This window comes from Sinohyriopsis cumingii, chromosome 15 (genome assembly GCF_028554795.1).
Source record: "Sinohyriopsis cumingii isolate HCF-2022 chromosome 15, ASM2855479v2, whole genome shotgun sequence".
NCBI classification, from domain to species: Eukaryota; Metazoa; Mollusca; class Bivalvia; order Unionida; family Unionidae; genus Sinohyriopsis; species Sinohyriopsis cumingii.
The window spans coordinates 136,311,990-136,328,845 of record NC_142975.1 but is presented as its reverse complement, the minus strand read 5'-3'; the positions used below and the strand labels follow the sequence as shown (position 1 = coordinate 136,328,845).

The following is a 16,856-nucleotide window of genomic DNA, read 5'->3' as shown; positions in this document are numbered from 1 at the left end:
ACAGAAGTGCTTGTAATGTCTGATATTGATCTTTTAATGGAAATGTATTTAAGCATTTGCTTCACAAAAATGGTTGAATATTGACCAGTCAGAAATCAGATCAGCTGTGCACCCTGAATCACCTGAGTAAGCTCAATGAAGCTGTCAAACCAAAAACAGCCTATGAGGATTATACATTTCAGACACTTTGTGTCTATGAGAATTATACAACAATGATAATGTGTCTATTAGGCTGATACATTAATGATAGCCAGCTTCATACATGCTGTGTCTATGAGAATTATACACATGCTGTGTCTATGAGAATTATACACATGCTGTGTCTATGAGAATTATACAAATGCTGTGTCTGAGAATTATACACATGCTGTGTCTATGAGAATTATACACATGCTGTGTCTATGAGAATTATACACATGCTGTGTCTGAGAATTATACACATGCTGTGTCTATGAGAATTATACAAATGCTGTGTCTGAGAATTATACATCTCACCTCATTCGCATAGGTTTTAGTCTTGGTTTGATCAATGTGGATATGTAAGAAAACTTGCCACTAGCTTACCATAGGTCGATGTTTCTTCCCAGGTTCTTTTCACCAAATATGCTGGCTGTCATATATAGATTATGATGTGATGAAAAATTGCATTGAACCCCACAAAAATGGCATTGAACTCCACAAAAATGGCATTGAACTCCACAAAAATGTATTGAACCCCACAAAAATAGCATTGAACCCCACAAAAATGTATTGAACTCCACAAAAACGGCATTGAACCCTACAAAAATGGCATTGAACTCCACAAAAATGGCATTGAACCCCACAAACCAAAAGGTCTAAATAGTACAAGCAAAAGCATCAACACTAAACAAATACCATGCTTTTGCAGACTTTTTTTGACAGGCATCATTTTATCACATAGTGAGAATGATCAATATAAGAAGAAATTTCAACCCAAAATCACTTTAAATTCATTTGGATGTCATGTTTAAAATGAATACTTGGATCCAGATTTCATCTCAGTAGCGATTGGCATATTAGAACTCGATGATTGGTGATAAACTTATATATAAGGGGTATTTTTCTTTGATGTATCTGTGAAGGACATAACCACAGCCGTAATCCGCAAGGTTTTGATCCACTGTTATGACTGAATTTTTCAGTCTCTTTCATCTAAGATGTGGAACATGGTACCTAGGAGATGGTAGTGTGCATAATTTTCAGATCTAATAATTCATCTGACTTACTTTAATGTAAAAAAAAGTATATTAGTCAAACTTAATCTTTGTCAAGATTTAAGACCATTTATTTTGTAATCTAGGAATGAATGGTGCATGGTATTCGTCTTCTACTAGTGATGACTGACCAAGATAACAAACAAGATGCAAATGTCAAGAAGCAGTACTCTGTCATGTTCACGAGTCTTTATGAATGATGTGAAGCAGTATAACCATCATATCTATCAGCCTATATAAAAAAACGTAGAACATAAGTTGCTGTTGTGGGGTTTTACGCCATTTTTCAGCACACGATAGGCTATACATGGTGGCCAGCATTAATGGTGGAGGAAGAATCTGGGAAAACCCCGGAAAGAACCACTGACCCACAAGAAGCTATTGGCAAGCTTTCTCACATACCCACATTGGCCGAATCCGAGGCTCAAACCCATGCAGACAGAGGTGAGATGGCAGTGATCCGTAACGGAGAGCACTTTAGACCATCAGAATCTTCGTAGAGCTTTATGAACATAAAATGGCAGTCCTATGGAAAGATACATCTCAACATTTAATGGTGTTTTATAATTCTGATGATAACATTTAATGGTGTTTTATAATTCTGATGATAACATTTAATGGTGTTTTATAATTCTGATGATAACATTTAATGGTGTTTTATAATTCTGATGATAACATTTAATGGTGTTTTATAATTCTGATGATAACATTTAATGGTGTTTTATAATTCTGGTGATAACTACATTTAAAAGTGTTTTATAAGGCTGGCAATAACTACATGAGGGAGGTTGCAAGTTCAAACACCGGCTGAGTCATACCAAAGACTTATAAAAATGGTACTGGCAGCTGCCTTGCTTGGTGCTCAGCGTTAAGAGGTTAGTGTTAGGGCTGGTTGGCCCGGTTTCAGGATAGTGTGACTGGGTGGGACATCATGCTACATGTCTGCGGTATGATGCCCCAGTGCCAGACATCACTATAAACTGCCACACTTCAGACATCTTAGCGATATGACTGAACAGTTGTTAAAGTTGTGTTAAAAATCCAAATTACACACACACAATTTAAACCAATATTTAACACACCTTGAATAATATGTAACACAAAATTGTAGTCTGGCACGATCCCCAAGAGCAATGTATTTGATCATATTACGTGAGTGAACCATAATATAGCTTGTGCTTTAGTAAAAATATTTTAAAGGCATCTTCACATGTAATGCACCCAAAATTTCTTTTGGTAATAAAAGAAATAGACATGCTAGATTTTATACTCTGTGTTACAGTGGGGTTTTTTTTACATTTTGTCCAAGATAATTTGCATGCAAAGACAAAACTAATATACACTGTATATTGCCAATGTAAAATTCAATCACTTTTGTGGTCCTACATTTCAAAATAGCTCAATTAACTACATCATCAGCAAATAAACGTGCTAAAAGAGGGGATATTTTCTGATATAAAATATATCTACCAGTTTTCTCAGTAACCAAAACAAAATCATAAAAACACATTCATGTCTAATTCCAATTTGTGCATTCATAGTATTCAGTTAAATAAACTGTCTGTGTGAGACATAACCGTAAGTTAGAGTACATTGAATTTCCCACTGATGCCTTTTGAAGCAAGACTCTTCTATAACTTGAAATGTTCATTCTTGTCAAATACATTAGAAAAATGTAAATATTAGAAGTAAAATGTCTCTACTCACTTTGATACATATTTCTATATGGCAGATTTGTACAGCAAATATGTTATCTCTGTTTGAATATCTGCTTGTGCTTTATCAGTAAATTACAATTCCTTTCATCCATTAATATGTAAACCCTTGCTTAAAATAGACATAAAGATCTTACACATAAAAGATGTATCCCTAAAATTATTAGTTTCATCTAAAGAGTATTCGATGCTTTATATTTTTCCCCAAAGACAGGCTCTGTCGCTTACCTTCCTAACGTGAATTGTCTGATTCTTCTTCCTGTTATATATAATCACTTATAAGTCGAGTTCGCCTGCAAACTGCACAGACTCAGATCTGTTGTCGTAAAACTTGCCGTTAGATCTGGGTCTGTGCAGTTTGATAGGAATAATGAGTAGAACAAACAACATAGATTCTGAACTGCCACCACATAATGTTTGTGGGGTTTTTTTGTTGTGAATAATCCTGACATTAGTCCCAAAATCTGCCAGTGTATTATGCAGTGACCGATCTAGGTCTTTGCAGTTTGACTTGGCTTATAAGTATGTACAACAATATTGCTGCTTTGTTAATACTTATCTAGCTGGCTATAATTCATTATTTATGCCTTGTTTTTAAATCACTTACAGGTCCCATCGTCATCGATCTAACACTCAGTGATGATGAATGATGACCTTACGTATCAAAAGTGGAATCATCTTGGAGTGTATGCATGGTGGTGATCTAGATTGTTGATTTTGATACCCCTAAAAGTGGATTGTGTGAATATCCAATTATGTTCATAATGATTTTATATTTTTAAAATTATATTTTCATTCATTGAAAAAGAGTGAACAGTTTCACATTCCATAGTAATTTCATTTAAAAACGTAAGCATTTATTGTTGTTTTTATAAATTAAATCTTCGACTTTCATTCATGTATTCAAATACATGTACTGTTTTGCCTTTAGTTGCATCATGCCATGCCATAAAAATCATGAGACTGTGGTAGCTGTTGTTAAAGACTAGAAAAACCAGAAACAGTTGAATCACATTAATTGTTCCTTCACTAGTTTAACATTTAGCAACACCACATATCATCATCTTGGAATAATACAGTGACATACCTTTATGTTATAAATACATCCTTGTTAAACTGACATGATATATATAAAACTTGTTATAAGTAGCATGTAGTATATAATGTTATTCATTTTAAATGTGCCTCAATGGACATGAAATTTATTGGCTAAGGCATACTGCAAGCAGATCTTGACATAATGTGCTATTCAACTGATTTCATAATTTTTATATCTAATCATGTTATATATTTTTTTTATCTGTTCCATCTGCTCATAGACTGCTCCATTGGCCTAGTGGTTAGAGTGTCCGCCTCGGATGCGTGAGGTTGTGGGTTTGATCCCCGGCCGAGTCATACCAAAGACTTAGAAAATGGTACTAACAGCTGCCTCGCTTGGCACTCAGCATTAAGAGGTTAATGTTAGGACTGGTCGGCCTGGTGTCAGGATAATGTGACTAGGTGGGACATCATGCTACATGTCTGCCGCATGATGCCCCAGTGCTAGACATCAGTATAAACTGCCACACTGCAGACATCATAGCGTTATGACTGAAAAATTGTTAAAGCTACATTAAAATCAGTCGCACACACCATCTGCTTATAGTAAATCGGACTAAATTGTAATATCCTGTATATGATGAGACCATCCATGTCCATTCTTTCTTCATTGTGTTCCAACATTAGTTGATATTTCAACCCATGCAAGCGATAAACCCCCAGTTTTTAATAAGTTTTTCTTTCTTTCAAAACCATGGCAGTTTATTTAATGGAACTTGGAGAGCCTAATCCTCGTTTCCACCATTGTTTCAAAAGTTTTGAAAAGTCTTTGTAATTATTACTTCTGAGGGGACTATTGATTCCACCTCTTAATCCATTCCCATTCCAGAGAGTCAGGGTCCAAAATGCTTGGTCAACTTTTTTATTTCAGGAATGTCTGATTGAATAAGAGTTTATTCTGGGCAAGTAAAAAATTGTGAGTGGATGTTTCAACCCCTGTTTGTCAAATTCAGGTAGCTGAATGGTTTTACTGCTTGATATGATGACTTTTCATTTGGTGGCATCATCAGCAATGTAAAATGTTCTTTAAACTTACTTTTAACCCAGAAACATGTTGTATAGATCATAACATCAATGCAGATGAGACACTAGGTTCTGTTGAACTTTTGTTATCACCGTGATCTGCACAGATCAACAGGTCTGCAGGCCTATTGTAGATCTTGGCTATGCACAGATCTGCAGGCCTATTGTAGATCTTGGCTATGCACAGATCTGCAGGCCTATTGTAGATCTTGGCTATGCACAGAATTGCATACCTATTGTAGATCTTGGCTATGCACAGATCTGCAGGCATATTGTAGATCTTGGCTATGCACAGATCTGCTGGCTGATTATATGATTTGGATGTGTACAGATCTGCTGGTTTATGTTTTGTATTGGCACAGATCTGATCTTTTTTAAGTCTGGGCTGTGCACAGAATGCTGACTGGTTAAACGTTTAGACTGTGCAGTTGGGAGTGGTTTTACATGGATAAATTTGATATATAATATTTTGTATTTTATGTGAAGTACTAAATTGAGCAACATTTTTAACCATTCTGTGGTAAAGCAGCAGTTCCCATGCTTTTTTTATATATAGATATTCCAGTCTATCCATTACCATCCTAGTTTGCAGCCAGGGCATGGATCATTATTTTTTTTTATTTACCAGCATGCATCTGTACAATAATGTTACCCAAAGATTTGTCGTTACTATTTTAAAACATTGTTGGAGCAGATATACTGCTGCATGCCTTGACTGTATTCTCTCTCTCCCTCTCTCTCTCTCTCCCTCTCTCTCTCTCTCCCTCTCTCTCTCTCTCTCTCTCTCTCTCTCTCTGAAAAACATGGGGAAAAAATAAAAGATGGTTGACTTTGCTGACTGTTTTGTTCATTTAATTTTATGATGTGTCCATTTGAAACTTTAAATATCAGTTTTTATTGCACCATTACTAATTTTATTTATTCAATATAGCATTTTCCTTGTGTGAAGTATTCACTGCCACATGTATATTTGGAGAAAATTGCAGTTAGTTACTTTGGTCAAATTTAAGACAAGCTGGAGGTTAGCCAGGTTTTTGTGGCTTCAAGTGACTAATGGTACTCCCATTTCATTCACTGACAAAGCACATCACAGGTTAACATCTTGGGTAATTTTCATACCTAACTGAAGTTTAGGTTACCTGTCTTGTATTCAGCCATTATTGTGTTTTCCTTTTTATCAGCTGATTGAAAAATTAAGTCATGTTGAATATGTTTGCTGACGTAAATTCCTGATTTACTTCTGATTTGATAATTTAGCAGATGAAAAACCAGATATACTTGATGTCCGTTATTTCTTCTGTGACATTGTAAACTGAGTGGTTCTGGTTGCTTTTGTTAAATATCTCCAGAGAGAGAGTTGGAAATCCAACTAATTAAAGTTAGTAACCAGTGAACATGCAGAATAATGATTATGACAGTTTTCATGTGATATGTATGTATAAACAGAAAGTTAAGAGCATGATATTTTTCACACACACACACACACACACACATATATATATATATATATATATATATATATATATATATATATATATATATATATATATATGTGTGTGTGTGTGTATATATCACTTATAAGTCAAATCAAACTGCAAACAGCATTTATCCTGATCTGCAGTGGCCAATCAGGGTCTTTGTTTTCTCCTAAAAAACTGCACAGACACAGATCTACAAATCCATTATGCGATGGCATAATCTGGGTTTGTGCAGTTTTCAGTTGGTCTATACTTATAAGCATGTATATATGGTATGTACATGATTTTATATTTGTTAATTATAGTCAAAACATTGTTATACATACCTTTCTAAAATTTGAAATATACATTTGCTTTGTGCTTCTTTAAATAGATTTTCACATACTGTATAATACAAGCTAATCAAGAGATTTGAGGTTGTGTTGACATCGCTCATTCTTAACATATCCAATGATATTTTATTGATTTCTAGCAACAACAATACAAAATTAAAGGGGCTTATCGAGATACAATAAACACTTTTATGAGGTTTGTTACAACAGGGCATTTATGTTCATAAAACTGATTTTGTAAAAAGTTATCTTGGAATGGTATGAAATTAATGTAAAAAGTTATCTTGGAATCGTATGAAATTGATGTAAACAGTTATTTTGGAATGATATGAAAACAGTGTAAAAAGTTATCAAGGAATGGTATGAAATCGATGTAAACAGTTATCTTGGAATGATATGAAAACAATGTAAAAAGTTATCAAGGAATGGTATGAAATCGATGTAAAAAGTTATCTTGGAATGGTACAAAATAGATGCTTCAAAGGCATATGGATCGTGTGAAACTTACCTCAAGTGTAAAATCAAGCCACAGATGTATATTTTGTGTAGTTTTATGCACATTTTTATGTTTTGTAAATCATTAGATTTTTACAAACTTAGCAACGAAATACAATAGGCAAGATAACTGTTCATAGAATTATGCAGATTGATTTAACTGACTGCTTATTCAACAAAAAAATGTTTGGCAAATGTGTAAAGCTGACGATTTTTAAAATGTTGATGACACTGATATAATGTGTAGTAAGCTTTTTCTGAGTTTATGATTTATAACAATATCAAGCTGGAATCCAGGGAAAGGAAGTATCAGTTGTGATCAGCTTAGTTATACATGTAATGTCATTGGGATAACCTCCAAAAATCCTTGAATACGAGGGGATGCGTTGAAACTCCTTGAATTTCAAACAAGTTGGTTTTGTCCTTGAAATCTCCTCGATAGAGTAGAATCTCTGTTCTGTGGTCACCTGGTTTAGTGTTTGTCTTCTGTATTTGTACCTATTTTTGCAGTGGTAAACAATGTAACATGTGGACACAGTTCAGTTTCCATAAGAAAAAATACTCCTAGAAAACTTCCAGAAGTCCTTGAAAATTCCTTGATGAAAACCTATCTTGTGCTGTACAAACCATATTAAGGAATGGGGTCATATTTCATTATTGTGCTGTACAAACCATATTAAGGAATGGGGTCATATTTCATATAACAGTAAAAGAAATGGTTTATGACATATGCCTGATATGTAACAACTGACAGAAATAATATCCAAGACTGATATGATATGACTGAAAAATTATTAAAGCTATGTTAAAAATACACACACACACACACACACACACAATCCAAGACACTCAAATTTACTTTGAGGTAAAACCAGTAACTTTGTTTAGCAATTTGAGTTTAGTTCACTTAGTTTTGGAAAAAATCATAACTTAAATTATGTATTTCATAAATTATGAAAAATTACTAAAATTTGATCTTGAACATTTTATCAGTGTAAAAAATAATGTTACTGATGCGGATCATTTTAAAAGGGTGAGAAAAAGTTAAACTGCATATTACACTCGAATTGATCTACCATGAGACCTGCCTTACTGGACACCTCATTATATAAGGGACATGGGAGCTTATGGTATGGTTCTGCAGAACCAAAGGACCTAATTTAGCAGAGTATCCTGACATACATGGTTTTCACATTTGTGCAAATGATGGTGATCTAACATCAAATATGGCCACCATTAAAAAAAATTAGTTAAAGAAACCAACAAGTTTAAATGACTTCACAGACACCACTGAAGAGAAGCAGATCACATTTAACAGCATCCCAGCATCCTTTCAAGTTTGTACGAATGATGCCAGCCTGGTGTGCAGCCTCAAGTTCTGTTGACACTCTTGAAATATTCTCAGCATGTTTTTTATTTTTTGAATGTTTTTCTAATTTCGTGGTGTTTGTTTTTGTAATAATATTATTATATGTTTTTTATCTTATAGGTGTTGTTTAATGTTGTAAAGTGCTTAGAGTTTCTGAAGATTAGGCGCTATACAAAGTCCTCATCATTATTATTATTATTATTATTAACTTTAGGCCTTAAGTTTACCAACATATCTCACCACTGTATAGGGGATGCCTGTTTCATTGAGTGGCCTGTATAAATAGGATTTACTGTACAATATAATGGTCTGCCGTATGTTATTGTATGCATTTGTTCACTGTAAATGAAGAATGGTAATTCGTTCACATGCTCTCACAATATGTAAATACATTAAGGCCTCCTCTTGACAGCCCATTTAAAGAGAGGCAGCCCAATTAATAAGGCCTTTCTGCCCAACACCATCACCTCACCCCTGAGGGACCACCATGTGTATAAACTAAAATTTTCATTCTAGATGGGGTGACAATATAAAAGGGCAACCACTGTGTTACTGACCTTAGAAATATGCATGATGCAAATTTTAAATGTTTAATAGGGTTACAGTACTTGTAGCTTAATTTAGACTCATTGAACAGTTTTTATTGGATGACTAAAACCAGATTATATTACAACTATAGACAATTTATTATGCAGTTTCTTTTGTAATTTTTTCCTCAACAAATAGATCACTTGAGCATTTTTGTATCTTGGATTCTGTTACATTTTATTATTTGCAGCATATGACTGTGTTAATGCATTTAATTGTGTGAAGACTTGTTGTAACAGACAAACTTTGCTGTAGTAAAAGCCAACACATTATTTTTTTTTCATTTGTGTGTTGTAAATAGCAAAACTATAAATGATGTGGATTGTGCTCCTACTGTGTCTGTGTGTGATGCTTTAAGTCCCACCAACTGTTAGAATACTGTTTCAAGTCCTGCCAACTGTTAGAATCCTGTTTCAAGTCCCACCAACTGTTAGAATTCTGTTTCAAGTCCCACCAACTGTTAGAATTCTGTTTCAAGTCCCACCAACTGTTAGAATCCTGTTTCAAGTCCCACCAACTGTTAGAATCCTGTTTCAAGTCTCACAAACTATTTGAATCCTGTTTCAGTCAATCCTTTTGAAAGAATTTGTTCATGTATGGAGATTACAAATTTTAGCTTTATTGAATGTAGACCAGTAGAGTTCATAGGGTGATCTGTTATATTTTGGTCTTTTAGCAAAATGTTATTATTGCTGCTTCTCCAAAAATACTTGGAGGATTACCATTGAAACTTTACACACCTATTCATCTCAAGAACTAGTTGGTCCTGAATGAAATTTGTATGCTTGGTGTCAGTATGATGACCACAGCGGTCATCTTGAAAAGCACTACACCTCCTGTATGGAGGGTCAAATCAACACAGGGGTTCTCACTACAAGACTTGTTATCATGTCCAGAATGGCAGGTACCACCTTGAAAATTTTGTAGATCTTGAAAATCCTGATATGAGGTTTTCATCAGAAGACTTCTTATGATACCTAGCTGGTCCTAAATGAAAATGTTGCTGATCTGATAACCACCATAGCAGCAAACTTGAAAATCTTTTTGTTGATTCTGCTGAATGAATGGTCATACTACCATGGTGTTTTCACTGAAGACTTTTTATTTTGTCAGGTTGGTCATAAATGAAAAGATGCCAATCTAAATTCCAATATGGCCTCCACAATGGCCATTTTGAAAATCTTGTATCACTTCGTCTAAATGGATGGTCATATCAGTGTTGTGCTTTCACCAAAAGGCTTATGTCTAGTTGATCCTAAATGGAAATGGTAAAAGTCTTATGACCAATATGGTTACCTTGGCAGCCATCTTGAAAATCTTGTCATTCTTACTCCACTAATACAGAGTCATTATCAGCATAGTATTCCCACAAGAATTATTGTGGCATCTTTTTAGCCTAATTGAAAAGGGTTCCAGTCTGACATGCAGTATGTCCACCACAGTATTTAAAAGGAAGAAATGGTCTTATTTTGAATTCATGGATATTCTTTTCAGACAGTAGAGCATCAGTCAGTGCAAGGGACTCTTGTTTTTGTTTGTTTGGTTTGGTTTTTGTTGTTGTTTCAAACACTGGACTTTAAAGGCTTCTGGAGTGACAATGAATCTTGACAATCAGTATCTTGCTTGTGACTTTGAAGTCTACGGGACTTTAGTTAGATCTATTGTATTGAGGTAGATTATAAAGTTCAAAATATATTGCTTGTATAGCAAGTTAGACTTTGACAGCTACAGGACTTTAGTTAGATCTATTATATTGAGGTTGATGATAAAGTCTGTAATTAGTATATTGCTTGTATAGCAACTTAGACTTTGACAGCTAAAGGACTTTAGTTAGATCTATTGTATTGAAGTAGATTATAAAGTATTAGTATATTGCTTATATAGCAAGTAAGACTTTGACAGCTACAGGACTTAGTTAGATCTATTGTACTGACAGCTAAAGGACTTTAGTTAGATCTATTGTATTGAGGTTGATTATAAAGTCTGTAATTAGTATATTGCTTGTATAGCAACTTAGACTTTGACAGCTAAAGGACTTTAGTTAGATCTATTGTATTGAAGTAGATTATAAAGTATTAGTATATTGCTTATATAGCAAGTTAGACTTTGACAGCTACAGGACTCTAGTTAGATCTATTGTATTGAAGTAGATTATAAAGTATTAGTATATTGCTTGTATAGCAAGTAAGACTTTGACAGCTACAGGACTTTAATTAGATCTTTAGTACTGAAGTAGATCGTAAAGTCCAGAATTATTATATTCCTTGTGCACCAGGTTAGATTTTGACATGTTCAGGACTTTAGATAGATCTTTTATATGAAGCTTACTGTAAAGTTCATAGGACTGCATTTAGTTGAACCTTCTGTCAGTTGTGTCCATTGTCAAAGAAAAAAACTTCATTTAAATGAGACATTATTCAGTTTGTATGTTCAGAATGCTTACATTTTTGTGTGGGCTGCCTAAACAGCGGTTTGTATGTTCAGAATGCTCAGATTTTCTTGTGGCTGCCTGAACAGCAACTTGTATGTTCAGAATGCTCAGATTTTCTTGTGGGCTGCCTGAAAAGCAGTTTGTTTTATTTGTATGAATAGCTGTCACTATTTTCGATCTTTTATTAAAAGTTAGATTCATATTACATATGTGTATATGGATAAGCTTTATGCTGAGTTTCTTTCAATAAAATATCATGTTTCTTTAATTTACACATAAACTTCAGAGCATCATGGTGTGCTGCATTTTAAGCATGAAAGGTGCTTTTCTTCATGTATAAAACAAATCCACTTTTGATTTCTTGACAAAATATTTTGGATTTTAATCTTAATCTTCTTACTTTTGTAAATACATATGCATGCACAAATGAAAATTTGTATTCTTTTTTATTTCTGCCTCGAAAATTACAAAACAGATGATGTAATAAAGCTGATTTGGAGTAAATAATAATCACAATGTATTGAAATAGCAATAAATTAAAACCGATTTAAAAGTGAATAAGAAAGAAAAATATAAGTGGGGAAGTAGGAAGGAAGGATAATTCAATTATTGTCATCATTTCCCCACCCCTTCTTTCCCCAGTATGAACCCATCTTAAAATATACTACACATGATTCCGGTCAATAACATCACCAAGAAAGGTACTGTTGACTTCACAAGCCCTATCTGCAATGGCAAAAAACCTCTGATATAATTTATGGCCATATTAGAGTTATTTGACTCTTAATGACTAAAACATGAAAGCGCACTGTATATATTGTTCACATGAGTTGGCGGAATAGGCGAGACGTGCAATAAACGTGGTTACCTGGGTAAATAGCCCAACTTGCACACAAAAAATTGGAATCATTTCCAGAGCAGATCTGTAATTTATCCTTTTTTTTTTTTCTTTTCTTCCAACGTGTCCAAAAACTGATGATTCAACCACAAGGATTTAACTTTTTATTTGGACAGTTCCGTGGCATGCTTAAATAAAGTGGACAGTATTCAGTAGAATAAAGGTCACAAGGCACAGTAGAATAAAGGAGGTCAAAAATCACAATAGAATAAAGGTCACAAGGCACACTAAAATAAAGGAGGTCAAAAATCACAATATAATAAAGGTCGCAAGGCACAATAGAATAAAGGGGGTCACAAGGCACAATAGAATAAAGGAGGTCACAAGGCACAATATAATGGAGGTAAAAAGGCACAGTAGAATAAAGGGGGTCACAGGGCACAACAGAATAAAGGAGGTCACAAGGCAATGAAAAGAGAGCCACATATAGACCATTCACTAAAATAACTTGTTGCCAAGGTCACAAGTTTAACGAATGCTTTGATCTAGGGCGCGACGTGCAAGCCGTGTCATATTTGTTTAGAGGAAGTCTTTGAAGTTTTATATATCTGGTGACACTGGAGAGGTTTTATTGCAGAATAATACCATTCGTATAAACACGACACGTTTTCATGCCAAACTTGATTAAGTTTGTTCAGTGCCAATTGAGAGGTTTTGTAGAATTTTTTGTTTTTAAATTTCCTATTATTTAGCGGCCATATTTTACAGTATTGAAAGGTCTTTATACCAGCATTCTTTTTTCTTTAATTTGATTAAACTTTATTTAGCAGGTTTTCGTTTAAAGTGTTTTGTTGGGGTTTGGGGGAAGTCATTTTTAATGACAGAGGTCACACTTGTTAGTGAATAAGCATTTTTTTTAAACTTAATGATTTTCTATACGAGAAACCTTTATACATACCCTGCATGCCAAATAAAATTTTCAATTTCGAAGGTTACACAGTGAGTGAGTTCTCATTATCGTGTGGTTTGAAAAAGACTACAGAATGTGCATGTTACAACTTGCAAGCTAGGCTTGAACCTCCGTCTTAAGCTCTATATTGTTACCTTCTGTCATTGTCATCTTTAGACTCAATGATACTGCGGATTTCCTCCAGCCTTAAATGACCGTCAATCGTTTGCTGTTTAAGTAATTTGGTATGAAATGTGTATTCCATTAATTTTGGCCAAATTGTGTTGAGGTTTTTTTTCTTCAGAAGTTGTGTTTAAACATGTCAGTTTTGAATAATGGCAGCCATATTTAGCGGATAAGCTTATTTTTCACAACTTTCAAAGGATGTTTTATATTAAATTTGGAGTCGTGTATATTGAGCAGTAAGAAGTAGTTTAAAGGTTGAAGTAGCTTTTGTACGAGCGCCGTATTTGATGGCAGATCGGAACAATTTTCACAGCAGAATGCATTCTCATTTGTTTCCGATTCTGTTGAGCTGTACTCCAGCCGTAAAGGCAGAGCGTATTATGTTGGTGTCCGTCCGTTTATATGTCTATCTCTTACCAGTATCGTTTCCGCACAATAACTCTAGTTCTGTCATCTGCAGTTTATAATCATTTGTGGATAGCACGCACTTTGGGTATGGAAAAATGTGCTTCAGTACACTAACTTTAATTCATCATCTACGGTACCAAACTTTGTAGAAGGCTTGCGCTCCGGGTAAAGGGAACGCTAGTGATTTGGGAGTTGAAGGACAGAGATCGTTGGGACTGAAATAATAAGAATGGTTTTCACACAATGACATTAGTTCTATATCAAATTCCTCAACCAAACCTAGTGTACGAATTGTACTTACTGAAAGGAAAAAGTATGTTGACTTGGAGATTTTAAAGGTCAGAAGTCAAGGTCATTGTTACTGAATATTTGTCTCAGGAGCATTAAAGATATCCTTCAGAAAGACTTAAGACAAATGAACTATCACTATCTAACATGAACCAAATTGGCTTTTCAATATACTAACAGACATCCTCTAATCCATAAAATTCCTAACCGCTCCTGTGTCCTAGTGGTTAGAGCGTCCGCCTCGGATGCGGGAGGTCGTAGGTTCGATCCCCGTTCGAGTCATACCAAAGAATTACAAAAATGGTACTAACAGCTGCCTCGCTTTAGATGTTAGTGTTAGGACAGGTCGGCCTGGTATTGGGTTAACGTGACTGGGTGGGACATCATGCTACGTGTCTACGGCATGATGCCCCAGTGCTAGACATCAGTATAAACTGCCACACTGCAGACATCGTAGTGATATGACTGAAAAATTGGTAAAGCTACGTTAAAATCCAAAAACACACACACACACACACCATACAATTCCGTATGTGATATAGACTTTGAATACAAAATCGCGTTCAAAGAAACCAAATTTATTGCATCATTTTGGCAAACAAATACGTCTCACTTTGAAGCAGCAAAAATAAGTGTTGGAAATATTGCACAAGTTTGTATTCCCAAATCACCACCATGGTTATCAATGATGCCAAAGTAGTGTTCGATCTTTGCGATTTCTAGCAGTTCGCAACAAATCCTCTCGCTTTTCGGAGTAAATATAATGAAATAGAGCCTCATGTTTTGGCTATTCGTACCAGTATACAAATCGTTCGAAAGATGGACACAGTGTCGGAGCTGCTACTTATCCGTGGCACCGTCTCGATCCAGTTACCAGAGAAGCTTCCATATTTAGCTAGCTATATTCAGGTCTTTGAACTGCATTGAAACTTAAGACAAATTCATGAAAAGTGAGTCCTGGAAAATTATTCTGGTTATGGAGGAAGAGACCCAACATTTTCGGTTTTAAAAGGTCAAAAGTCAGTATCACTGTGACTGCATAATTGCTGTAGTTCCACATTCTACATTACTATATTTTATGCATGGCGTGTACTTTTAACCCAAAAAAAGGATCTCAGTTGATTTCGGGGTCAGACGATCAAAAGTCAGTTTACTGTGACTCAAAGAAGTAAATAGTTTCCTGCCCAGTAACTCGAGTTCTTCACCATATACCTGGACTCAATTTTTTGGGTGGCTTGCATCTGCAGAGGAAATGAGACCTGCTGAGTTTGGGGATCAAAAGCTCAAGACCAAGATCACTATAACTGAAAGAAGGAAATGGCTTTCTGCATAATAGTTTTAGTTCTGTTTCAAGCTATTGTAATGTTTTGTGGAGGTCTTGCATTTAAGGTATGGAAGAGGTATTTTAGTTTTGGGGTAAAAATGTCAGGGCTATTCTGACTCCCTAAAAAAATCGGCTTTGAAGAAAAATAAGCATGTTCCATGACCATGCTTTGTGAATAGCTTGCACTCGGGGTAATAAAACAAACTATAGATTCCGGACTCGAAGGGACAGATGTTACGGTTATGGTATGTCAAATAAGAAAGTATGGTTTCCGCACATTAACTTGAGTTCAGAAGCCGCTTATCATAACCTAAGATCAGGGTTATCGAGACTGATCAGTCGGTCCATATTTAAGCATACCCTAAGAGTTTCTACACAGAGGTCACTTAAAAAGGGGGATAAAATATATATAATGTGTACGGTGCGCATGCTAGGTTAAGAAATTGTTTGTTAATCAGCATGGAAACGGAATATATTACACCGTTGTCATAAGATGCGATCGGGTTTTAAGGGACGGACTATTTAATTTCGAGCTTGGGACGGAGATTTTTTTTTCTTCATTTACCTCAAGGGTGCGTGCTTTATTTAAGTTCAGAATTTACATGTTGCAGTAAGTCTGGCATAGGACACATGCAGCAATGATGTTCAGCTCAAGGCCGCCAACGTTGACCAAACATCCAGGTCACCGAAGCCAAGGATGGAAGACATCTTTTTCCTAGGAAAGCCCAAACATTTTAGTTCAATACAAATTATATTTTCAGTTTATAATGGGGAAAAGAGCTACTGTATACAGCTTAAAGCCTAAAATAGCTACACTAGAACACATTGGTGATACGAACCACATATTTTGGTATAGGAATGGAATGCTCTCAGGGGTTGATAAAGCTGGATATCATATGCCAGATTATGTAGAGTCATCTAGAAGTAAAAGAAAAGACTGGAAACTTGGAAAAGCAGACCCGTCTCCAGAGTTAAAATCCTAATAGTCGTCATACTAGCGTGTACCCAAGTTACCGGATTTCATTTCTGTATGCTGATTATTGCAACATAGTCATTCAAACTGAAATTTCTGCAACAAAAAAATTCCAAACAAAGCAGG

General features: G+C 35.1%; 1 protein-coding gene across 1 annotated transcript in view; it reads left to right on the top strand.

Annotated features, from left to right (window-relative positions):
• LOC149782856 (uncharacterized) overlaps positions 1-6,537 on the top strand; it is a 233,243-nt gene extending 226,706 nt beyond the window's left edge. Inside the window, exon 31 of the mRNA XM_089934391.1 lies at positions 3,560-6,537. Within this exon, the coding sequence (XP_089790517.1) occupies positions 3,560-3,600 (41 nt within the window). The 3' untranslated portion in view covers positions 3,601-6,537. The remainder of the gene's footprint in view (positions 1-3,559) is intronic.
• Positions 6,538-16,856: the final 10,319 nt, after the last annotated feature.